Raw genomic sequence first — 26626 nt, 5'->3', positions numbered from 1 at the left:
CGTATGTCTGAAACTTTTATTATTGTACATCAGCTGTACCTCAATTTAAAAAAAGAAATAAAATGGAGGGGGCAAAAAATAAATAAAATAAAAAGTTGGAGGTAACTTTTTAGTATTACAAATTCTGTATTCTTGGAAATAACCAATTATAGGTAATATAATTTGTTCTTGAAAAACACTAGTAAAAGGGAAATTAATACACAATATATTCATTTTCTCTGTGGCAGTTATCTATTGAAAATTATACCAGAGTATAAGAATTTTCTCTTTATTTTATCCTTCGAATACACAAAATGATCATTTTTGCATTTCAATTAAACTCATATAAATTATTCATTAAATGTTCATACAAGTACAGCAGTTATACAGTCTTTCTGAATATTTAGCTTTTATGTTAACCGTGGTATCTGATTATAGAGACACACTGTTTTAGTATATAAAACTTTTTATAGTTTACCTGCCTGAATTCTTTACGTAGTATATAGTCTTATATTCTAAGTGAAAAGTTTCTCTTTAAGTCTCATGCAGATTCAGAAGTGTGAGCTAGTCTTGATCCATACCTACCCAGTTGGTGAAGACAGCCTTGTATCTGATCGTCCTAAAAAAGAGGTAAGTGCAGAAGTAATGGAAGAAGAGATCATTGTTAATTATTAATAATAAATGCTGAGAAGGTTTAGCATAAGAATGATCAGGTTGCCAACATTTTCTGATACAAAAATATTTAGAGTTTTGAAAGCAACCTGTATGGCAAAGTACCTAGATTAGTTCTTTATGTTATAATTGTAGATTTTGAAAGTATTTTGTTTGCCTGTTGATGTTTATTTTAAATAACTGTGTTCTCAAACCATACACAATTTGTATTGTTCCTCAAATTTCAGTTACTGTAATGGATTTCAATTGCTTTAATGACTTCTTACTCTGTAGAACTGTTTTTCTTCTCATTAGGAAAATAATACACTCTTTAATCAAAATACACTCCTATAACAAAGAAATTAACTTTACCTATCCAGAGGGGTAAAAGACTAATTTCCAACCTTGGTTTTACTTGTCAAATAAATTTGAACAATTTTAAAGGAAGAGATGAGTCTGTTGATTGTTAAATGGATTCACATCACATAATATTCTCCATTGGTGGTCTGTGTTTAGAAATAGAGATATGTGTGTTTGTATAACTATATTAAATGTGTATGTTCTTATTTTTGTTTTTTTTAGTTAGCATTACTTAATATAAACATGAAGTATTAACTTAGATAATTTTTTTTTAATAGCTGATTTCTTTTTTAGGTCATTATCTCTATCATTGTGTTTTATGTGGTTTCCAGTGTAAGCCCATTTTTTGTTAACTTTTTTCTGACTCTTGGTGACATAACATTATATTGGCTTTACTTTGAGATAAGTAAATAATTTACTTACAATAAATACTATTACCCTGCAATGAGTAAAATTTTGTTGCCTGCTTATAAGTAACTTTTGGCTGCCTTATACATTTCTTGGTGACAAAATATGATGATTGTAGTGATTTTCATTCTTTGTAATAAGTAGTAGTATCTGCAGAGGTTTGTCCTCTCCACAAAATTAATTATTTTTTCTACCGTATTTCTGTGGGACACTTCAAATCAATTTTGCATATAGATAAATAGAAGTAAAAATTATAAATTAAAATATAGATTTAAATCAAAGACTATTCTACGCTAAGTTTCAAGAGGACAGGGATTTTGCCTGTTCACTGCTGTATCCTCCAGTAGCTCACACAGCTTCTGGCAATTTATACAGTAAGTTCTCTTTAATACCTATCGTTGAATGAGTGAATGTATAAAAATGTATTACTAAAATAATGATTATGGTTAATTTATGGACCTTTTCCCCCCTAAATTCTCACAAGTAAAAGTACTTAATTTTCATGGGTTGAAGTAAAATATTTAGCACTAAGTTAAAATGTTTAAAGTTTTGTGGGGTTTTTTTTTCATACCTTTCTATAGTTGTCCCCCGTTTTAACCAGCGAAGTTCATAGTGTTCGTGCGGGACGGCATCTTGCTACCAAATTAAATATTTTAGTACAGCAGCATTTCGACTTGGCTTCAACTACTATTACAAATATTCCAATGAAGGTAGGCAGTTCTTTTTCTTGCCGTTTTGAAAGCTCTGCTTTGCTTTTTAAATATTTGATATGTATTATTTATTTTAATGAACCTTAACTTTTTCTTCCCATATCATATTTTTGTTTTGCTAGCACACATTCAGTGTCTTTGACCAGGTTAGTAAATAATGAAAAGCAACAAGAAAGGATCACAGAACAAAGTGCTGTATTTTTTTTTTCCTAATAAGAACATTCTGTATCAGCTTTTTTGTTTTTAATTTTGTTCTCATTACTTTCATCAAAATATAATTTCTATCTGAAATGATTACTTTTTCTGTGATTCTTTTCCTGACAGTTGTTATTAGATTTTACTCACTTTGTGTGTTCTAGTAGATCTTTTCTTTCTTATATTTTTGTTCTTGCCTACCCAGTATAAAGGTGTTTGTAACTAATAGGTCTAACTAGGGAAAAATAGTTTATAGTTTTAAACAAGTTTATGATTCTAGCTGAAAAACATATGAGTCTTATGATTTTACTAATGGATTTTCTTAGGAATCTGTTACTGTCTTGTCATTTTCATTATGTTATTTAGTTGTCTAAGACCAGCACAATGTCTGGGCCATAGAAAGCTTCAAATGAATTTTTACTGAGGGGAGTTACATTTAATTGTATTGATTATATTTACAAATATAAAGTAGCCAGTATATCTAAAAATTTAAATTAGCTTTCTTATAAGTCCAGTTTCATTTTTTTTGCCACCATATGATGAAAACTAAATTGCATGAGAAATGTAATCTTTTCATTATTGATTTCCTCCTTATACCACTGGCTGGCTCTTTAATAGAAATTATAGCCTTAACCAGTAGAACAGTTTAGGTGAGGCAGCAGTGAACAACTAAAATAGCATGATAGACGTATTTTAATATAATTTCATGAGTTATAAGAAAAATACTCTGAGGGTGACAGATACCTTGCTTTTTAAATTTGACCATATTTGTGTGCTACTGGTGTGACTCCTCAGTCTTTGTCTTTTTCTTGTAAATAGATAATACTGAAGTTTCTATTTACTGTTTAGTGAGGACAAGTTCCTAAACTTGTTTATTAGTCTGTATTTGCTATTTTATATAATTGGTGCTTGCTAATTTACTATAGGTATTTAAAGATGCTATTTCCTCCTTTAATCAACTATTTTACATTGAGTAAACTATTTCAATTACATCATATTTGTGTATAAAAAGTATTGGCAGGACAATGCATTCAGAGTAAAAAAAATTCTAAAATTTCTAGATGAACCATCTATGTTAATTCTGACATAACATAAGAAAAATCACTACTTTATTACTGATATGTAGCCAGTAGTTTTTTAATATAGTTTATATTGCTGTGGAAAATTATTGCATCTTTAAATAGATTAATTACTGAGCAAACTATCCCCTTATTATAGCTAATTATTGTTGGGTATATTTGATCTCACTTTAAGCAAAATGAATAATTACTTCATTGTTTTAAAAACAAAACCAAGTTATTTTAAATTTTGCTTTAAGGAAGAACAACATGCTAACACATCTGCCAATTACGATGTGGAGCTACTTCATCACAAAGATGCACATGTAGATTTTCTGAAAAGTGGTAAGTGAGAGACGTTGGAAAATACTATTTTGTAAGATCTAACATATGAAAGCATACTAACAGCTTTGAGAAGTTCTTGAGTAAATAAACCTGATTGACTTTAGTTCATCCCGTTCCAAACTTACCTGACAATATCACCCATTAATGGCCATGGAACTAGTGTTCTATTGAATTTACTTTGGGAGAGACTAGGCTAATGGAACAAATACAGACATACCTCATTTCGTCATGCTTTGCTTTACTGTGCTTCACGGATGTTGCGTTCTTTTACAAATTGAATGTTTGTGGCAACCTGGGTTGGGCAAATCTTTGGTGACATTTTTTCAATAGCACTTGCTCACTTCATGTCTCTGTGTCACATTTTGGTAATTCTCACAGTACGTCAAACTTTTTCATCATTATTTTCCTTATGGTGATCTGTGATCAATGATCTTTGATGTTGCTCTTGTAAATTGTTTTGGGGTTCCACAAACTGTACCCATATAAGACAGAGAACTTATTCCATAAATGTTGTGTGTGTTCTCACTGCTCCACTGACTGGTTATTCCCCATCTCTTTCCCTCTCCTTGGGCCTCCCTATTCCCTGGGACACAACAGTATTGAAATTAGTCCAGTTAATAACCCTACAGTGGCCTCTAAGAAAGGAAGAGTTGCACATCTCTTACTTTATTATTTTTTTCATGGAAAGGCATTTTATTTTAAATATAGCAGTGTGTACATGTCAATCCCAAACTCCCAATCTATCCCTCCCCCCTCCCTTCCCCCCTGGTAACCATAAGTTCATTCTCTATGTTTGTGAGTCTGTTTCTGTTTTGTAAATAAGTTCATTTGTATCATTTTTTTAGATTCCACATATAAGTGATATCATATGATATTCGTTTTTCTCTGTCTCACTTCACTTAGTATGGTAATCTCCGTGTCCATCCATGTTGCTGCAAATGGCATTATTTCATTCTTTTTAATGGCTGAGTAATATTCCATGGTATATATGTACCACATCTCTTTATCCATTCTTTTGTCACTGGACATTTAGGTTGCTTCCGTGTCTTGGCTATTGTAAACAGTGCTGCAGTGAACATTGGGGTGCATTTATCCTTTCGAACCATGGTTTTCTCTGGATATGTGCCCAAGAGTGGAATTGCTGGATCATATAGTAGCTCTATTTTTAGTTCTTTAGGAACCTCCATACTGTTCTCCATAGTGGCTGTATCAATTTACATGTCTACCAACAGTGCAAGAGGGTTTCCTTTTCTCCACACCCTCTCCAGCATTTATTGTTTGCAGATTTTTTGATGATGGCCATTCTGACCAGTGTGAGGTGATATCTCATTGCAGTTTTGATTTGCATTTCTCTAGTAATTAGTGATGTTGAGCATCTTTTCATATGCCTGTTGGCCAGCTGAAGCTATGTCTTCTTTGGAGAAACGTCTCTAGGTCTTCTGCCCATTTTTTGATTGGGTTGTTTTTTTTTGATATTGAGCTGCATGAGCTCTTTGTAAATTTTGGAGACTAATCCCTTGTTGGGTCGCATTATTTGCAAATATTTTCTCCCATACTGTTGGTTGTCTTTTCGTTTTGTTTATGGTTTCCTTTGCTGTGAAATGTCTCTCACTTTAAATCAAAAGTTAGAAATGATTAAGCTTAATGAGGATGGCATGTTGAAAAGCCAGGATAGACTGAAAGCGAGGCCTCTTGCACCAAACAGTTAGCCAAGTTGTGAATGCAAAGGAAAAATTCTTGAAGGAAATTAAAAGTGCTACTTCAGTGAACACACAAATGATAAGAGAGTGAAACAGCCTTATTGCTGATATAGAGGAAGTTATAGTGGTCTGGGTAGAAGATCAAAGCAGCCACAACATTCCCTCAAGCCAAAGCCTCATCTACAACAAGGCCCTAACTCTCTTCAATTCTGTGAAGGCTGAAAGAGGTGAGGAAGGTACAGAAGAAAAGTTTGAAGCCAGCAGAGGATGGTTCATGATGTTTAAGGAAAGAAACTGTCTCCATAATATACAAGTGCAAGGTGAAGCAGCGAGTACTGATATAGAAGCTGCAGCAAGTTATCCAGAAGATCTAGGTCAGATAATTCATGAAGGTGGCTGCACTAAACAGATTTTCAGTGTAGATGAAACAGCCTTCTATTGGAAGAAGATGTCATCTAGGACTTTGATGGCTAGAGAGGAGAAGTCAGTGCCTGACTTGAAAGGACAGGGTGACACTCTTATTAGGGGCTAATGCAGCTGGTAACTTTAAATTGGAGCCAAAGCTTATTTACCCTTCTGAAAATCCTAGGACCCTTAAGAATTGCACTAAATCTACTCCACCTGTGCTCTATCAGTACAACAACAAAGCCTGGATAACAGCACATCTGTTGACAACATGGTTTACTCATTATTTTAAGCCTACGATTTAGCCTACTGCCAGAAAAAAAGGTTTCTTTCAAAATATTACTGCTCATTGACAGTACACCTGGTCACTCAAGAGCTCTGATGGAGACATACAATGAGATTAATGTTGTTTTCTTGCCTGCCAACACAACATCCTTTCCACAGCACATGGATCAAGGAGTCATTTTGACTTTCAGGTCTTACTATTTAAGAAATATATTTCATAAAGCTATAACTGCCATAGATAGTGATTCCTCTGATGGATCTTGGCAAAGAAAGTTGAAAACCTTCTGGAAAGGATTCACCATTCTGGATGCTGTTAAGAACATTTGTTTTTTATGGGAAGAGGTCAAAATATCAACGTTAACATGAGTTTGGAAGAAGTTGATTCCAACCCTCTTGGATGACCTTGAGGGTTTAAGACTTCAGTGTTCATTATTATTTTAACATCTGTTTACTCTGAACTCCATTAAGGCAAAAAGTGCTCATTGTTACATCTTCTTATATATTTACCTTATAGATTCCTCATTTTATGTTTCTTCTAATAAATTTATTGGGATTCAGTACAATGAGTTGTGCATTTTAGGTTCCTGAAGCTTTCTACATAACCATGTTATTTTATCATTTAATGGTGTCAGAGGGTAGCAGTTGTAGATTCTTAAAATTTTTTAAAATTTGCTGTTATTTTTAGTGTAGTGACTGAAATGATTAAATTAATTAATGAGAAATTTGGAGGGAAACGAAGTACTTATTTTAATAATAACTGATATCCAAAGTCAATTTGGTATTTTTCTAGGAGACTTTCTAAACAAAGATGTTCTCTCAGAGGTATTTTCTCTTATAGACCTTAAAGTCTTGGAAATCTTGTCAAACATTTGAAGTTTGTGATTATTTAGTAATGTTATTATTTCTCTAACTTATTTTTAAAGGTGATAACCACTTAAGTGGAAGCAGTAGAGAAGGCTCATTTAAAGAAACAATAACATTAAAGTGGTGCACACCAAGGACCAATAACATTGGTAGGTATTTAAAAATAATTGAAAGAGAAAATAATAATCAAAAGATTCTTTAAGTATTGTGTACGGATTATTTGTTTCTTTTTGAATTTTTGTTTTTCATTGTTTTAGAGGATCAAGGAACAAGCTTTTGTTTTTGCTTGTTTTCCTCTTTTAATTGTGGAAATATTTCTTTATATTCTTTCAAATCAGTGTTTTCTTCTATTTCAGAATTACACTATTGCACTGGCGCTTATCGAATTTCACCCGTAGATGTAAATAGTAGACCTTCCTCCTGCCTTACTAATTTTCTTCTAAATGGTAACTTTCATCATTTAATTGTTTTGACTGAGATTGTGTCAAGTGAAATCATTAGTGAGAATATGTGAAATGTGAATTCTCGAAAAGCTGTTTTTTTCAATATAGTCTAACCATTTTATTTCCCAAAGCTGTTTTAAATTTAACAGTTTTACTAATGTTTAAAAATAAGTTGACTTTGTCTTTCACACTATTGTAACTAAGTAAATTTACTTAATATATTTTTTAGAATTTTTATTTTAAAAATTTGACATTTAGAGTCTAAGTTAATTTTTTTTGGACGATAGAATAATATAGACTTGTTTATCTTGGCCTATTCAATTTTAAATTACAAAATATATATGGAATTATTTCTCTTTAAACACTATATCTTTATTATAAATAAACATGTTATTTTCAATAATATACCATATTATTCTTATAGATATGACTTTAAATCCGATGTTTCCTTGTGTAAAAAATTAAAAAAAAATTATTGAATTCCATTTGCTAAATCTAAATTCTGATGGCTCCTCTGATGATTCTTATAATAACTAGGTTTTGGAACCACTGTTGTAAAGAGTTACTCTGCCTTTATCATAAGGTTAATTTCATTGTTATATTAAGCACAGTTTGATTATCAGATTATGTAATGTTCAGATTAAATAACATTTGGTCATGTAAAGTAGCAAGTAGTTAAAATAACAGGGCCAATAAGGAGGTATTGTAGAAGTGAATTGAGACTTGCTTTCTCCCCCAAATGGTTTGTAGCTTTGATAACCTAAGGGTTATATAAGAGTTGTCCCACTTTTCTTCTTGATGTCCAGGAGAAAAATTTTGTATGAACTTGTAATTGAATGAATAATATAACCAAACATTATACCAGAGACCACTGTACTTACTTTGGAAAACTGTGTAACTATATAAACTTGGAGAAGCAAAGAGAAAGCTAAAGCTAGAATGCAGATTTTTAGGACTTGATATGCAGATACACTCAATTAGCAATGCTGGTTAAAATATGAAGAGCAATAAATAAAATGAAAAATCTAGACATAAATCTTAAGGGAAGAACTAAGAGCCCTTGGGATTTCATTACTGATAGAGTAATCTTGTTTTTGACAGGTCGTTCTGTTTTATTGGAACAACCACGAAAGTCAGGTTCCAAAGTCATTAGTCATATGCTTAGTAGCCATGGAGGAGAGATTTTTTTGCACGTCCTTAGCAGTTCTCGATCCATTCTAGAAGATCCGCCTTCAATTAGTGAAGGGTGTGGAGGAAGAGTTACAGACTACCGGATTACAGTAAGACTCTAATATCTATAAATTTTGAGTCTGTCATTCAGCAAGTACATAGAGTACCTATTATATGCTAAGATCTGTGACAAAAAGTTTAGAGAAGTTGGGTTTTTATTATTGTTTTAATTAGGTGAATTTCCTGCAGTACTTCCTCAAAAGAGCTGTTTATCACTATGTTGTCTTCCTTACATACTCAGTGTATGCTGAGAAGTTATCTGAATAGCATTGACACACACTGGAATTATAGGCGAGAATGGAAGTTGATTCGAACTAATATTTTAGGTAGAATTTTATTTCTAGTAACTTAAGTGCCAAGCATAAACATTTGAAAGTTTGGATTCTGCTACTTTGAAATAACACTATAAATTTTTATATTATTAAGAGGTGCATACAAGGAAATTTTATCTATTTTTAGTAGAAATTGTATTGTTCTGATTTGAATTTTTCACTCTTCCACCTTTCTTTGATATTTCATGGCTGTCTACTTTTTAAGGTGGTTATAAAAATTAAATGTGAATGATGTATATGAATATACTTTGTAAACCACAAAGTGTTTTGTACTGTAATTGTTTTTGATTAGGCTTTTCATTTTTATTTTTACATAATTTTTTAAATAAGGAGAAAGCTAGTAAGTATTCATTGCAGAAAATGTAGATTCTTTTTATAAAAAAAGCAAAAACAAAGACTATCAATTACCTGTAATTCCGTCATTCAAAGATAACCACTATTAACATTTTGATGTTGTATTAAGTTAATTTTTAAGTAAGCAAAATGGTATTCTAATGTGATGAACTTATTCTTTTATCTGCATATAATAGAAAAGAGTTAAATTATAGAAGTGAAGAAAAATGAGTGTTTTTAAAAAGTGGAAAGAACCATGAATGTATTAATGTTTGAAGCTTTCTTCAACTCTGTTGAATAAAGGCTGATAGGTTTCATGTTCAAAAAGAAAGGAAGAAATTAGTGTGTGGAGGGCGGGCTGTCAGAGAAAATGCTTTGTTGCATATCACAGGACAGAAGACCTCAGGGGAACAGACTGTTACATGTAATCCGTACTGAAACATTAGAAAATAGTTTCTAATTTTATCTTATTTGGTTATCATTAGGATTTTGGTGAATTTATGAGGGAAAACAGATTAACTCCTTTTCTAGACCCCAGATATAAAATCGATGGAAGTCTTGAGATCCCTTTGGAACGAGCAAAAGATCAGTTAGAAAAACATACCCGTTACTGGCCTATGATTATTTCACAGACCACCATCTTTAACATGCAAGCGGTAAGTGTTAAATAGTTTCAGTTTTTCTTCTAGATTAGTTATATATTCTTTACAAATAAAATTTATCAAGCAAAGAATGAAATATAAGAGTTTGCTACAGTTAAAGAATTAGTAATAGAAAATCGAAGTGATGGTTATAGATTAGCTCTCCATAGTGATGTTTAAAATCAATTCAAGTACTGTGTAGATGCTTCAATACTTATTTTTCATGACAGATTTTCTTTTTCTTTCTTTCTTTTTTTTTTTAAAATCTAACAGGTCGTTCCATTAGCCAGTGTTATTGTGAAAGAATCTTTGACAGAAGAAGATGTGTTAAACTGTCAAAAGACAATATACAACTTAGTTGATATGGAAAGAAAAAATGATCCTCTACCTATTTCCACAGTTGGTACAAGAGGAAAAGGCCCTAAAAGGTAGGGTTTTTTTCTTTCTTCCTCGTATATCACATTTTCTTGATGCTTACTGTTTTTTTGAGCTAACTTATTCCATATGTAAATTATATGTTTGGGAGTGTGTATATACACATACATATGATTAAGATGAAATGATATAAAATAGCAGAATTAGATACATTATCACTTAGAATTGCACCATTGGAAGAGAAAGGAAACCCATGTTTAATTATTTCTTTTAACTTTATCAGTAACAAGTGACACTTGGATATTATTTAAAGAGTATTTTGTAAGAACATTATTTTAAATCTTTACTTTTAGAGATGAACAGTACCGTATCATGTGGAATGAATTAGAAACGCTTGTCAGAGCCCATATCAACAATTCGGAGAAACATCAAAGAGTCTTGGAATGTCTAATGGCATGTAGGAGCAAACCCCCAGAAGAAGAAGAACGAAAGAAACGAGGAAGAAAAAGGGAGGACAAAGAGGACAAGTCAGAGAAAGCAGTGAAAGATTATGAACAGGAGAAATCTTGGCAAGATTCAGAGAGGTGATTTCTTCATTAAATTAACATAGCACTGTGGTGCCTTTTGGCATAATCCATGCTACATGTAGCACATTTGAACATTCAGACCTTATTTATTAGTACTTCATTTAATATGTGTTTATTGTACTTTATAACTATTATTTTATCATTCTTCAAGTCTGGAAGGTCTTTCTTGGGCTTAAAGAGGTATGATTTTTTTTTACTATTGGGGCAAAGATAGTGTTTAATTTTTTTCCTAATTAACTTCTGAAAGTCATAATACATGATTTTTGGTATCAGTAGTTGCTTTTATGTGTTATGAACATCAAAGGCATAGTTTTATTTCTTTATTCAGTGAATACTTATTAAATGCCCATGATGTGCCAGGCATTTGGCATACGATCCCTGCCCTGGAAGAATGTACAGTGTTGTGTAGAGGTAGGCAAGTAAATGAGCGATTTACAGCAAAGTGTGGAAGATGCTATTATAAAAATAGGCATAGGAAACCCTTGAAAGCATGAAAAGTCATAGTCCTATTCTGAAAACCTTCCTCAATAGTACACTCTTTTCCTCAGTTCATGATTTATATAGTGATGTCGGGTTAAATTTGGAAAAAAACGTTAAAAGTAATAAAGGTCTATAAATAAAAATATCATGACATATTATCAGTAGTTGGCTTTATCTTCTACCTCCTTGCCAGAAATCAGGCAGAGAACCAGGTAACTATTACAATGGCAATGTAGTCAGTCCTTAAAAACAGAACTTACTATGGAAAATTTGAAACTTAATCCAAGAGTAGAATAAAAAGTTACCTATTATCTACTTTTAAAAGTTAATCAATTCATGGCAGATCTCATTTCATATATATTCACATCCATTCCCCTCACCACTACCACCCTCCAACTCCCCCACCTGAATAGTTTGAAGCTAATTCTGGAAAGTGTATTATTTCATTCATAAATAAGTAGGACACTTTTATTCCCTTTGGCCTTAGAGGTTCACTTCTTCCTTAGTGCTGCTGAGTTTCTGAAACAGAATTGTCTTGCTTTAAGAAGAGGGGGGAAAGAATATTTTCATTCAGATCCCACTGATCTTCAAGTATATGAAATTCAAAATAAGCTTGGAGTTAAGTTCCTACCTTAAGGAACATAAGTACATTTCCACAGTACATAAACTTGGGAACAAATGCTAGTAGATGTCTTAATCTTATTTGTAATTTGAAATAGTATTTTGTCTATATCTTTAGAAATTAAAATTGTGAAGTATCTTCCAAAGATCACTTTATTTGTTTTTTTTTGAATTTTACTTTATTTTTTATACAGCAGGTTCTTATTAGTTACCTAATAGTTTAGTGTATATATGTCAATCCCAATCTCCCAATTCATCACACCACCAACACCCCCCTGCCACTTTCCCCACTTGGTGTCCATACATTTGTTCTCTGCATCTGTGTATCAATTTCTGCCCTGCAAACCTGTTCATCTGTACCATTTTTCTAGATTCCACATATATAAATTAATATACGATATTTGTTTTTCTCTTTCTGACTTATTTCACTCTGTATGACAGTCTCTAGATCCATCCACATCTCTACAAATGACCCAATTTCGTTCCTTTTATGGCTGAGTAATAGTCCATTGTATGTATGTACCACATCTTTATCCATTCCTCTATCATTGGGCATTTAGGTTGCTTCCATGACCTGACTATTGTAAATAGAGCTGCAATGAACATTGGGGTGCATGTGTCTTTTTGAATTATGGTTTTCTCTGGATATATACCCAGTAGTGGGATTGCGGGGTCATATGGTAGTTCTACTTTTAGTTTTTTAAGGAACTTCCATACTGTTCTCCATAGTGGCTGTATCAATTTACATTCCCACCAACAGTGCAAGAGGGTTCCCTTATCTCCACACCCTCTCCAGCATTTGTTGTTTGTAGATTTTCTGATGATGCCCATTCTAACTGGTGTAAGGTGATACCTCATTGTGGTTTTGATTTGCATTTCTCTAATAATTAGTGATGTTGAGCAGCTTTTCATGTGCTTCTTGGCCACCTGTATGTCTTCTTTGGAGAAATGTCTATTTAGGTCTTCTGCCCATTTTTGGATTGGGTTGTTTGTTTTTTTAATATTGAGCTGCATGAGCTATTTATATATTTTGGAGATTAATCCTTTGTCTGTTGATTCATTTGCAAATATTTTCTCCATTCTGAGGGTTGTCTTTTCATCTTGTTTGTAGTTTCCTTTGCTTTGCAAAACTTTGAAGTTTCATTAGGTCCCATTTGTTTATTTTTGTTTTTATTTCCATTACTCTAGGAGGTGGATCAAAAAAGATCTTGCTGTAGTTTATGTCAAAGTGTTCTTCCTATGTTTTCCTTTAAGAGTTTTATAGTGTCCAGTCTTATATTTAGGTTTCTAATCCATTTTCAGTTTATTTTTGTGTATGGTGTTAGGGAGTGTTCTAATTTCATTCTTTTACATGTACCTGTCCAGTTTCCCCAGCATCACTTATTGAAGAGACTGTCTTTTCTCCATTGTATATCCTTGCCTCCTTTGTCATAGATTAGTTGACCATAGGTGCGTGGATTTATCTCTGGGTTTTCTATCTTGTTCCATTGATCTGTGATTCTGTGTTTGTGCCAGTACCATATTGTCTTGATTACTGTGGCTTTGTAGTATAGTCTGAAGTCAGGGAGTCTGATTCCTCCAGCTCTGTTTTTTTCCATCAATACTGCTTTGACTATCCGGGGTCTTTTGTGTCTCCATACAAATTTTAAGATTTTTGTTCTAGTTCTGTAAAAAATGCCATTGGTAATTTGATAGGAATTGCATTGAATATGTAGATTGCTTTGGGTGGTATAGTCATTTTCACAATATTGATTCTTCCAATCCAAGAACATGGTATATCTCTCCATCTGTTGGTATCATCTTTAATTTCTTTCATCAGTGTCTTACAGTTTTCTGCATATAGGTCTTTTGTCTCCCTAGGTAGGTTTATTCCTAGGTATTTTATTCTTTTTGTTGCAACAGAGATCACATTATTTCTGACCTTTAAAATTTTACCTTTATAAATTCTTCTTCATTTTCTTTTATAATTTTAGCCCCATTTTACAGCTGACTACGTTACTGAATTACTGCATTATAGGGAGGAAAAGGGAAACTTGTGTTTAAATTTGTTAACTTCTCTTACCTGATTTTAAATTGAGGTATAGATTCTGATTTGTTCCTAGGCTTATGTTGTGAGAGCCAGGTATCTTTTATTGATTGGTATGTAAAGTCTAGTTAAATTATTGAACCATTCAGATTTCTAAGAATTTAAACTTTTAAGTTTTTATTATTTGTCCCTCTCACAGATTAAAAGGAATCTTAGAACGTGGAAAAGAAGAGTTGGCTGAAGCTGAGATTATCAAAGATTCACCTGATTCCCCAGAACCTCCAAATAAAAAGCCTCTTGTTGAGATGGATGAAACTCCACCAGTAGAAAAATCAAAAGGTAAGGTAGAACTGCGGTAACTATGTTTGTAAAAAGTTTTCCAGTTTAGTTCTGTAGTACAGTGTCCTTTTATGTTGTGTGTGAGGAAGAGCTACTCACTGCTCCTGATGTTGTTTAGGAGACCCTTTGTTCACAGCCTTGGAAAATATAGGCAGTAAATACATTTGTCAGCTTTTTTTTTTAAATTTTAATTTATTTTTGGCTGCGTTGGGTCTTCGTTGCTGTGCATGGGCTTTCTTTAGTTGCGGTGAGCGGGGGCCACTCTTCGTTGAAGTGTGCAGTCTTCCCATTGCAGTGCCTTCTCTTGTTGTGGAGCATGGGCTCTAGGTGTGTGGGCCTCAGCATTTGTGGCACACAGGTTCAGTAGTTGTTGCTCCCGGGCTTTAGAGCGCAGGCTCAGTGGTTGTGGCACATGGGCTTAGTTGCTCTGCGGCATGTGGGATCTTCCCAGACCAGGGCTTGAACCCATGTCCCCTGCATTGGCAGGCAGATTCTTAGCCACTGTGCCACCAGGGAAGTTCCATTTGTCAGTTTTAAAGGAAACATAGTGTCATAGCGTTATTAATGAAGCCTTTGGAAGATAAACACTTTTACTATAAAGTCTGTGGTTTACGAAATTTTAATTACATAAACTTGAATCTGTGTATGTTCCTAACACTATACTAAGTGCTAGGTTATTGAGGACAGACTCTTTTCTCTAAGCTGTTACTGAACTTAGGGAAGGATCTAATATCCCCATTTATTGATACATTAAAATGTCTTGTGAATGGGTTTCAGTAAAGGTATTACAAACAATATTTTTATTGTAATGCCTTTTATGTCTTAGTTATATGCTGAAAAGCTGGATTTCCTCTTGAGGAATTCTAGCAGTCAAAGATAGGATTTGGGTGTGGGAGTGCCTGAAATCACCGCAGGCTTTAGTTATCTTGAAGGTAAACTAAATTCAGTTCTTTCAGGGTAAATGGGAAATGGTATGACAAAGGACTGAGTTCTTACCACTGTGCCTTTACATAAGACCTCAGAGCTAGTTACAATTATTGGCAGCTCATCCTAGGGAGAAGGTGGGATTGTTTGTTTTTTTATATACTATTGTTGTAGTATATATTGTAATACATGTTAATATTGTCTAGTTCACTGATTTCTTTGAAATTAGAGGTAAGATCTTATCATATTTGTCTTTTAGGCATTTGCCCAGGGTACCTGGAAAATAGTGGGATTTAAATAAATGTCTATTGGTAAATTATTCTATTACTCACATGCCACTGCTGATTAGGATGAGGTTAATTTAGGTTTAATCTAAGCAATGCTTCAACACTGTTTGGAAAATAGAACTCTAAAAATTATTATTTATAGTAGCAAAAAGTTGCAAGCAACTGAAACATGAATTAGCAAGAGAATGACTTAAATGATGGTTTGTCCATAGGGTGGAATTTATAAAGCCCCAGGATAACTATTTTCACAAATACCCACTCTTTCCTCTTGCTAATGTATATCATTCAGATTTTAACTTAAGTAACTACTTTTTCAGAAAAGACTTCCCTGAGGACTTCCTTTCACAATTAAGTTAGGTACTTCTTTGTGTTTCCATTGCATCCCATGATTAATACTATGGTAGCACTTAGAGTACTGCATTGACATTATTGATTGATATGTTGCCTCTACTATTCGGTTTCGAAGGCAGGGGCTTTTAAAAATTTACTGTCGTAAATTTTCACTACCACCCACTACAGTCCCTGGTTCATAGTAGAAGTTCAATTATTACTTGTTAAATCAAAAAATTAATGAATTAATGTATAATAAGTTAAATTTAAAATGCAGGTTACACAGCCGTATATACCATGATGTCCACTTTGTTTTAAAAGGAATTTTTATACACATATGCACTAGAGCGTGTCACTTAGATGAAATATCAGCTATAGTTCAATTAACTAGATCCCTGAAGCTTTTCATCCTGGAAACTCTATATAGAGTGGCCTGTATGAGAAGCAACTTGATTGCAAATCACTGCCTGCCCTTGTAACTTTCCATTCAAGACTGGTATTTTTGTTTCTTTTTTCATTCTATTTTACAACCTAAGTCATATGTCTCTCCTGATCAGCAATTTGATATGGGTCTTTTATTGTACCTCTGTTTCATCTGCTTTGGAAAATAACTTCCTAGGACTCTCCAAAGTGAATTTTGTGCTTGCTGTGTAGTCTGCATGGAAGGTTGGGCTATTCCAAACATGCCCTATAGATGTGGTGAAAATCTGTTCGCCTCTCTTTGTGTAATGCTATAATAGAAAAACCAAAATGTAATTTTATTGCTATAGATTGGCATTAAAAAAATATGTATAGTTGTTAGAGCAGTAGTATTATGGGTGATTTATCCCCTCTTTGTATGTTTTGCTGTTTTCTACATTTTATCTAATGAATATGTATTAGTTTTATAATAAGAAAAAATGTTTCTAATTTTGTTGTTATGGAAAATTTATATGCAGTAATATAAACTCTCTCTGGCACACAGTCTGTGAGTTTAGACCTTGTATACAGTTGTGTAACAGCCACTACCACAGTCAGATATAGAACAGTTGTGCTCATCCTACACTGCCCTGCCCCCAGTCCCTCATAACCATGGATGTGTCTTTTTCCCTCTATGATTGTGCCTTTCTCAGAATGTCATATAAATAAAATCATAGAGTATGCTGCCTTTTGAGGTTGGCTTATTTCATAGAACATAATGCATTTGTGATTCATCTGTGTTGTGTGTTTATCATTAGTGTTTTTTTCTTATTCCACTGTATATGACTGACTTTATTAGAAAGTGCCAACTCACTTTTCCAAGTGGCTGTACATGTGCATTCCCACCAGCAGTTAGTGAGAGTTCTGGGTGGCTGTACATGTGCATTCCCCGAGCAGTTAGTGAGAGTTCTGGTTGTTCTGCACCCTTGATAGCACTTGGTATTGTCACGATTTTTTTTTCTCTCCTAATAAGTATGTAGTAGTATTTCCTTGTGGTTTTAATTTATATTTTCTCTCATGACTAATGATGGCGAGTGTCATTTCATTTGCTTATTTGCCAACTGTATATCTTATTTGATGAAGGTCCATTCAGATATTTTGCTCATTTTTAAATTGGGTTGTTTGGGGGGTGGTTTATTGTTGAATTTTGAGAATTTTTAATTTATTCTGGGTACAGATCTTATGTTGGATATGTGATTTGCAAATGTTTTCTCCAAGTCTGTGGATTGTCCCTCTCCTGAGAGCGACTTTTGCAGGGCAGAAGTTTCTAATTTTGATGAAGTTCAATATATAAATTTTTCTCTTTTATGATGTGCTTTTGGTGTTATATGTGAGAAATCTCTGCTAACCCAAAGTCACAAAGATTTATTTCTATGTTTTCTTTTAGGAGTGCTATAATTTTATTTATCTATTTATTTATTTTTATTGAAGTATAGTTGATGTACAATATTATATGTTACAGATGTACAGTATAGTGGTTCACAATTTTTAAATGTTATGCTCCATTTATAGTTATTATAAAATATTAGCTGTATTCCCAGTGTTGTACAATATATCCTTGTAGCTAATTTTATGCATAATAGTTTATACCTCTTAACCCTCTCCCCCCTTCCCTCCTCCCACTGGTAACCCTTCCCCCTTTCTTTTCCCCACTGGTAATTACTAGTTTGTTTTTTCTATCTGTGAGTCTGCTTCTTTTTTGTTATATTCACTAGTTTGTTGTATTTTTGAGATTCCACATATAAGTGATATCATACGGTATTTGTCTTTCTCCGTCTGACTTCTTTCACTTAGCATAATACCCTCCAAGTCCATCTGTGTTGTGGCATATGGCAAAATTTCATTCCTTTTTGTGGCTGAGTAGTCTCCCATTGTATGTATGTGTATATATGTATACATACATATACACACACACACACACACACACACACCCCACATCTTTATTCATCTGTTGATGGACACTTAGGTTGCTTCCATATTTTGACAATTGTAAATAATGTTGCTATGAACATTGGGGTGCATGTATCTTTTTGAATTAGTGTTTTTGGTTTTTTTGGATATATACCCAGGAGTGGAATTGCTGGGTCATGTGGTAGTTCTATTTTTAGTTTTTTGAGAAGCCTCCATACTGTTTTCCACAGTGGATGCACCAATTTACATTCCCACCAGCAGTGCACAAGGGTTCCCTTTTCTCCATATCCTTGCCAGCGTTTGTTATCTGTATTCTTTTTGACAGTAGCCATTCTCACAGGTGTGAGGTGATACCTCACTGTGGTTTTGATTTTCATTTCCCTGATTATTACTGATTTGAGCATCTTTTCATGTGCCTTTTGGCCATCTGCATTTCCTCTTTGGAAAAATGCCTATTTGGGTCTTTTGCCCTTTTTTTTTTTTTTTTTTTTTTTTTTGCTCTACGTGGACCTCTCACTGTTGTGGCCTCTCCTGTTGCGGAGCACAGGCTCTGGACGCGCAGGCTCAGTGGCCATGGCTCACGGGCCCAGCCTCTCTGCGGCATGTGTCACCTGCATCGGCAGGCAGACTCTCAACCACTGCGCCACCAGGGAAGCCCCTTTTGCCCATTTTTAAATCAAGTTGTTTGTTTGTTTGTTTTGATGTTGAGTTGTAAGGGCTGTTTTTATATTTTGGATGTTAACCCCTTATCAGTCATATCATCTGCAAATATTTTATCCCATTTGGTAGGTTGTGTTTTGTTTTGTTGATGGTTTCCTTTGCTGTGCAAAAGCTTCTAAGTTGAATTAGGTTCCATTTGTTTATTTTTGCTTTAGGAATCAGATCAGAAAAAAATAATTGCTATCGTTTATGTCAAAGAGTATTCTACCTATGTTTTCCTCTAGGAGTTTTATGGTTAATGGTCTTACATTTAGGTCTTTAATCCATTCTGAGTTTATTTTTGTATATGGTGTTAGAGAATTTTTTTGCCTTTTCTATTGTGCAGAAAAGAGTTGACTATAGCAGGCCTGAGGGTATTATCATTAGAAAAGCCTGCTTTCAAGTTTGGCCCTTGGCTGACATCTGGGAATATGGCTTTTGAAACATTCCCCAAATGATGAAGTTATTTTGCCTTATATCTGAACTGACCACCTGCTTTCCTTCTGGGATTCTGGAATTTTGGTAGTTGTAGTTAGGCAGGGAATGCCTACGTGACCAGCCCCCAGAAAAACCTTGAACTCTGGAATCTTAAATGTGCTTTTCTGGCAGAAATATTGTACACACATCGCTGCATTTTTGCTGCTGGAGGGAGTATGCACTCTTGTGTGAACCCTCATGGGAGGGAGAGAGCATGGAAAACCTGCAAATGGATTCCTCTAGTCTTTTGACTACTGTGCCTTTTCCCCACACTGGTTTGGCTGTGTGTCCTTACTATGCTGTTGTAATGATTCCTAGCTGTGACTGTAACTTTATGTTTAGTCATTTGAGTTCTTCCAGCAAATCACTGAACCTCTAGTAGGTAGTCTTGGGGACCCCTAAACACATACAAATTTTAGAATAAAGGGAAGATGATATTGCTTAAATTATATAAAGTGAACAATAGACTAAGGGGTAAATTTGTTAAGTTTGTAAATTTTAAAGTAATGAATTATTCTACCTTTGTTCTCTTTCAAATATTACACCAGGGCCAGTGTCCTTATTATCCTTATGGAGTAATAGAATCAATACTGCCAATTCCAGAAAACATCAGGAATTTGCTGGACGTTTGAACTCTGTTAATAACAGAGCTGAGTTATATCAACATCTTAAAGAGGAAAATGGGTTTGTATTCATTATTGTAGAAATTAGTTTTGTTAATTGCCTTATAGTAAGTTTAGAAAAATAAATGCTGCTTGTTTGTTGTGGTCAGCAATTTTTTTATTACTTATAATAACTTTTATCTTATTACTTATAATATTATGGACTCATACATGTTACTTATGAAGAGAAAAAAAATTACCTTCTTTGATTCTTGGTACTTGTAAAAGACCTGATATTATTGATTGTAACCATGAATGTTCATTAAACATCATAGAGGGAAAAATTGTAGAGAAAACATAGTATGCAACACTGACTCTTGTATAAAATAACAGGGAGAAAATATTTTCCTAGTAAGTAATACAGTATTAGGAATATTGATTTTAATTGAATAAATCTAAAATCTAAAAATAATTGAAGATTTATTAGAATAAATCTAAAATAATTTAAATGGTTATTTTAATCTTTTTTGGAAGAAATTCTCTTAAAAATGTATTGATAAAGGAATTTCTTTAGTGGAAGAGGAAATAAATCCTTGTCAAAATGGAAGAGATTTTTTTCCTTAGTTTTGCTTGGAGCAGTATAGTGGAAAAAAACCAGTGGCCTTTGAAATGAAAGCTTGGGGAAGTCATGTAATCCCTCTGGGCCTGCCTCAATTTTCACTCATTTGCAAAATGAGGAAGTTAAACTAACCAGGGGGAACCCTAATTTTAGTCATTTTCTAAAGTGCTTACATTCTTCTCTTCTATGACTATATTAAATTTTAATTTCATTTAATAGATAAGGAGAAAAAGTATTGGTCGTTAATTTTACCAACTCGTTTTTTTCCTCCTATTTTTCAGAATGGAGACAACAGAAAATGGAAAAGCCAGCCGTCAGTGAAGAGTGACTTGAGCAACTGAATTTAGTATATTGCATAAATATTTTGGATGGAATTTGATATAAGAACTTTTACAGCAAGATTGTATAGTTATGTTGCCTGGACTGGTTTTTACATTTTTAAAATATTTCAACTAACTTTATCTTTTTTGTATTAATTGTAAAATTAGCACATATGTCAGAAATATACATTTGTCCTCCCAAATTAAACAAATTTATTTTATGGTAAAGGGTGTTCCCTCTGGAAATGTTTTTTAAAAAATTCTTAGGCTTCTCTTTGCCAAATAAAACTCTTAAAATATCTGAAATGCAAAATATCAGAGTATTCCTTTAGGAAAAAGATAATATTCATATAATGGCTGACAATTTTAAGAAATTTTAACAGAATTTGGGTGAGATTTATGTTTAATATAAAATATTGCCTATGAACCTGCAGCATATGCAGTGCTTTTCCAAGAAATAATGTTTTTCTGTTTATTTATTTTGTATTTTAATTTAAGTTGTTTTGTGTGTGTGTTGCCTACTTAAAAGCAGAGTTTTCAGATAGTTGGGGTAAATTTATGTTTACCCATATTGGATGATGTTATGTATACTTTTTATGCTAAAAACTTATTGTTCATTAACTTTTCATGTTGCAAGAGAAGCATGAAGGAGATTGCTTCACAGACTTGGAAGAAAGAAAAGTTACTGTGTTACTTGTTTTAATCCCAGAAAAGAATCTTGGTCTCCTCATCTCTCAGAAATGTCATGGTTATATGGTGTATATTTGGTGAGTCTTCTTCCTGTGCTGCTTCTGGAAGCTCATAACATGTTGCAAGAAACATGTTATTTCAATGTTAAATGCTAATTCTAGGCTTGTCATTTTTCCTTGAGTATCTATTAGAGAAGGAAAAGCTCTTTTTTTAAATATAGAGATTCAGTATTTTTTATTAAAAAAAAAATAACTGGTGGTTAAATAAGGGTTCAGCAGGCTTTCAATCCAGTGAAATATACATTGTTCTCCTTTATCAACTCCTGTATCATTCTTAGCCCTTGCATCTGCCCTCTCCCCTAAGCTAGAGCCATTTTTATTCCTTACCACTGTGTTTAGATATACACCACTCAAAAGCATGACCAGGCCTTATTAGGGCCTAGACTTGCAAGATTTCAGGAGCTGTAACCCAGTACTCAATTATTGGATCATATTTACTTGTGGTTGAGTTCTGACCTTTTGTGTCTTATCCTTGATACCCATTCAGCTTGTACCAAGTAGGAGTCCTTGCTGTAGTTCTTGATTCAAAAATCTTTTCTTTATAAACCATTTCAAAGACCCTTTTTTTACTCTCAATTTGTGCTTTCTCCTTTCCCATGTGCTAAGGCCATGCTTGTTGACAGTCTTATCTACATTTCAGTCTCCATTTTTAAGTATTATCTTTGCATATATACTGCTGTTATTGTGTTCTACCAACTGGTAGAATGTTTCTGTGGCTACATTTTGAACTACTGTACAAGTAGTTTTCTATATTATTCCATATATTGTTGGTGGTTAAGATTGTCCAGCAGACTCATTCTATGTGCTTAACTAGATGCCTTTTGAGCACCTAAAATTGAGCTCCTCCTCCACCTCCCACAAAGCATCAAGCTATATATTCTTGGTCTTATCTTGAGCTACATTTTACAGCCTTTTGGTGGAAGTGACTGTTTTAGGACAGAAATAGAAAAATGACTGGTAGTTGTTGGCTCTTCTAAAACAGGATCCATATTGAGGATTTACTACTCAAGATAAGTGGACAAAATTTAAATTAAAAAAAATTATTACCCTTCCAGACTTAATGATTGTGGGAATGAAAGTTACTCTAGAGAGAACAAGTGCCCTTTCAGTTATAAAATTCTGATATCAGTATCATGGTAGCAAAAGATGTCCCTCATTTTTGTCCCCTTGCTCCCCAACAACAGCAAAAACTTGACATCCATCCATGGACAAAAGTGCCTTTGAGGGAGCTGTGGCATCCAGCATCCAATGCCAAGTGACCTGGGAAGGGTGTCACCCACCTGCGTGTTGGATAAATAGGCAGACAAACCTTGGTCTCAGCTGTGGACCCTGCAGTAGCCCATGAAGAGGCTCCATACCCTCTCAGCCACAGTCTGGGAACCCCTGGAAAACACTATCTAAGGCACTCATCCATGGACGTGAGAGCCTTGTGGAACTCCAGGTTTCTAGGTGAGAGGTTTCAGCACACCATTGGAGTAAAAAAAAATATGCATCTGGAAGCACTGGAGTAGATAAAAGAAATACCTTGACTTTACCCACATTACCCTTCCTCCAAGGTGATGACACAGCTTAGGGCCAAAAGAGAGCTCAGCCCATGATTTCTCCTGTGGGGGAAAGTGAGAGTGTGTGAGCGAGCACCCAACTTCCCCAGCTGTGTGGAACGTTGCCAAGGGGGCTCATTTCTTTGTTGCCCCATCCAGAGTACTGAACTGTGAGCTACAAGACAAGGGGGTTGGTGGGAGGGGGTGGGAAGATGCTGGGAGAGTGGCAGATAGGATTCTCAGAGGGCATTAAAGGGATGCGAATCTTACTGTGTTGTAGACTCTATCAAGAAGCCCATCCACCAGCTGCTGGGAACACCTCACCTTGGGTCCGCCCAGCTAGCCCATGGACAACACTCAGTGCTCTGCATGCCTCACCCAGAGACCCCTACCATGCTGTGGCCAGCTCCCTTTGTGCACTGCTGAAGGCAGCAGTGAGAGTGAGCTTTGACAGACAGCTAGTGAGCACATGCAGAAAGCTGGATTGAAATCTGCAGGCAAGGGTGAAACTACAAACTTGAGCTTTAGCCACCTTTGGGAAAACAAAGAGATGCTGTCAGCACTTGGCCTGCTGTATTGTAGAATCCAGAGAAGGCAGATAAGCTTAAGAATTTTTCCACAGGAGGGAGAAAGGAGCGTGGAGCAGGTGTATTCACAGAAGGTCTGAGATAGCCTCTGAACACCTAGCAGGGCCAACAGAAGGTATCTCTCTTCTACAGGCAGTTAGTAAAGACTAGAGGAGGTGACTGCTACTTCAAAAGCAAAAAAAGCAATACAAAACTTCAAGAAACATGAAAAATCAAGGTAACATGACACCACCAAAGGATCACAATCTTCCAGTGACAACCCCAAAACATGGATATCTGCAATTTACTCAATAAAGAATTTAAAATAGCTGTTGACCAGGAAACACAATAAGCTACAAGAAAACAAAGACAATTCAACAAAATCAGGGACAAAAATACATGAACAAAATGAGAAGTCTAATACAAGGAAGTCATAAACCATACAAATTCCTGAGATAAAGAATACAATGAATGAAATGAAATGGAAAATGTACTAGAGAGCAGCAAAAACAGAATGGATGAATCAGAAAAAAGAATCTGTGAAACAGAAGACATAACTTTGAAATTATCCAGTCAGAGGAGTACAAAGAAAAAAGAATGAAAAGGAGTGAAACAAGCCTAAGTGTTCTATGGGCTACCCTCAAAAGAGCCAGTTGGTGAATTACTGGAGTTCCAGAAGAAGAGAGCAGGAAGGGGGCAGAAAACTTATTTAAAGAAATAGTGACAGGGCTTCCCTGGTGGTGCAGTGGTTGGGAGTCCGCCTGCCAGTGCGGGGGACGCAGGTTCGATCCCTGGTCCGGGAGGATCCCACATGCCGCGGAGCAGCTGGGCCCGTGTGCCGCAACTGCTGAGCCTGCGCTCTGGAGCCCATGTTCCGCAACGGGAGGGGCCACCACGATGAGAGGCCCACACACCACAGCAAGGGGTGGCCCCCACTCGCTGCAGCTGGAGAGGGCCCGCGCGCAGCAACCAAGACCCAACACAGCCAAAAATAAACAAATAAATTTTTTAAAAAAAGAAATAATGACAGAACTTCCCAAACCTGGGGGGAGATTCGGATATCCAAGTACATGTAGTTCATATGTCATCCAACAAAATTAACTTAAAAAGCTCCTTTCCAAAATACACTGTAATACAAGTGTCAAAAATCAAAGACAGAGACTCTTAAAAGCAGCAAGGGGGAAAAAGCTAGTAACTTATAAGGGAACCCCTAAAAGATTATCAGTGGATTTCTCAGAGAGACCTTATAGGCCAAGAGAGAGTGGGATGATATATCCAAATTGCTGAAAGGAAAAAGCTGCCAAAGAAGTATTTTATATGGCAAAGCTGTTCAGAAATGAAGGAGAGAGAAAGAACTTCCCAGACAAAAGCTGAGGGGATTATCACTGCTAGACCTGCCTTATGAGAAATGCTGAAAGAATTCTTCGAGTTGAAATGAAAGGACAATAATTAGTAACATAGAAACATGAACATGTAGTGGTAAAGGTAAGTGTATGGTCAAATTCAGAACAATACTATAATATTATGGAGTATTAACCACTTAACTCTAGTGTAAAGGTTAAAGGACAAGAGTGTTAAAAATAACTATAGCTACAATAATTTGTTAATGAATATACAATATAAAAGAGGTAAACTGTGACATCAAAAGCTTGAAGGGGGTAGTAAAAGTGTAGAGTTTTTGTATGTGATTGAAGTTAAGTTATTATCAGTGTAAAATAGACTGATATATGTTTAAGATATTTTATGTAAGCCTCATGGTAACCACAAAGCAACAATCTACAGTAGATTCACAAAACATAAAGAGCAGGGAATCAAAGCATACCACTTCAGAAAATCATCAGTTCACAAAGGAAGGTAGCAAGAGAAGAAGAAAGGAACGCAAGAAATACAAAACAGCCAGGAAAAAAGATGACATTACTAAGTCCTTACCTATCAATAAGTACTGTAAATGTAAATAGATTGAATTCTCCAATTAAAAGACATATAGTGGCTGGATGGATTAAAAAAAAACAACAAGATACAACTATATGCTGCCTACAAGAGACTCACTTCAGCTTTAAGGACACACATTGGCTCAAAATGAAGAGAGGAAAAACATATTCCATGCAAGTGGAAACCGAAAGAGAGCAGGGTAGCTATACTTAGATCAGACAACATAGACTTAAAGCCAAAAATGATAACAGACAGAGAAGGTCGTTATATAATGGTAAAGGGGTCAATTCATTAAGAAGATACAAGAATCATATATATGCATCCATAATTGAGCACCTTAATATACTCAGAAAATGCTAACTGATCTGAAAGGATAAATATTATTGTATTGTAACAATACAATAATAGTAGGGGACTTCAGTACCCTAATTTCAACAATGGATAAATAATCCAGATATAAAACCAAAAAAAAAAAATTAGACTGTAACCAACGTTACTTAGACCAAATGAACCTAGGAGACATACAAAACATTCCATCCAACAGCAACAGAATACTCAATTCTTCTCAAGTACACACAGTATTCTCCAGGATAATTCATATAGGTCACAAAACAAGTCTTAGCAAATTTAAGAAGGTTGAAATCATACTAAGTATCTTTTGTGCCCACAATGGTATGAAACTAGAAGTCACTAACAAGAGGAAAACTTAAAAATTCACAAAATGTGGAAATTAACACTCTTGAACAGTCAATGGGTCAAAGAAGAAATCAAAGAGAAATTTTAAAATATCTTGAAACAAAAATGGAAATACAGCATATCAAAACATGGTATGCGGACTTCCCT

At 34.6% G+C, this 26626-nt stretch overlaps 1 protein-coding gene across 2 annotated transcripts in view; it reads left to right on the top strand.

Annotated features, from left to right (window-relative positions):
• The window catches only part of INTS13 (integrator complex subunit 13), a 32792-nt gene extending 11508 nt beyond the window's left edge, over nt 1-21284 (top strand). Inside the window, exons 6-17 of one of the 2 annotated variants that reach the window (XM_082849790.1) lie at nt 519-609; nt 1980-2108; nt 3622-3706; nt 7020-7109; nt 7317-7406; nt 8505-8683; nt 9784-9954; nt 10213-10367; nt 10668-10898; nt 14228-14367; nt 20003-20138; nt 20957-21284. In XM_082849790.1, the coding sequence (XP_082705916.1) occupies nt 519-609; nt 1980-2108; nt 3622-3706; nt 7020-7109; nt 7317-7406; nt 8505-8683; nt 9784-9954; nt 10213-10367; nt 10668-10898; nt 14228-14367; nt 20003-20138; nt 20957-20996 (1537 nt within the window). In that variant the 3' untranslated portion in view covers nt 20997-21284. Of the gene's footprint in view, nt 1-518; nt 610-1979; nt 2109-3621; nt 3707-7019; nt 7110-7316; nt 7407-8504; nt 8684-9783; nt 9955-10212; nt 10368-10667; nt 10899-14227; nt 14368-20002; nt 20276-20956 lie in introns of those variants that run through there. The other variant, XM_082849789.1, reaches the window with a different exon arrangement.
• The last annotated feature ends 5342 nt before the right edge of the window (nt 21285-26626 follow it).

The sequence above is a fragment of the Leucopleurus acutus genome (assembly GCF_964270905.1).
Source record: "Leucopleurus acutus genome assembly, chromosome: 11".
NCBI classification, from domain to species: domain Eukaryota; kingdom Metazoa; phylum Chordata; class Mammalia; order Artiodactyla; family Delphinidae; genus Leucopleurus; species Leucopleurus acutus.
The sequence above is the reverse complement of the archived record's forward strand: the minus strand, read 5'-3'. Positions and strand labels throughout refer to the sequence as shown.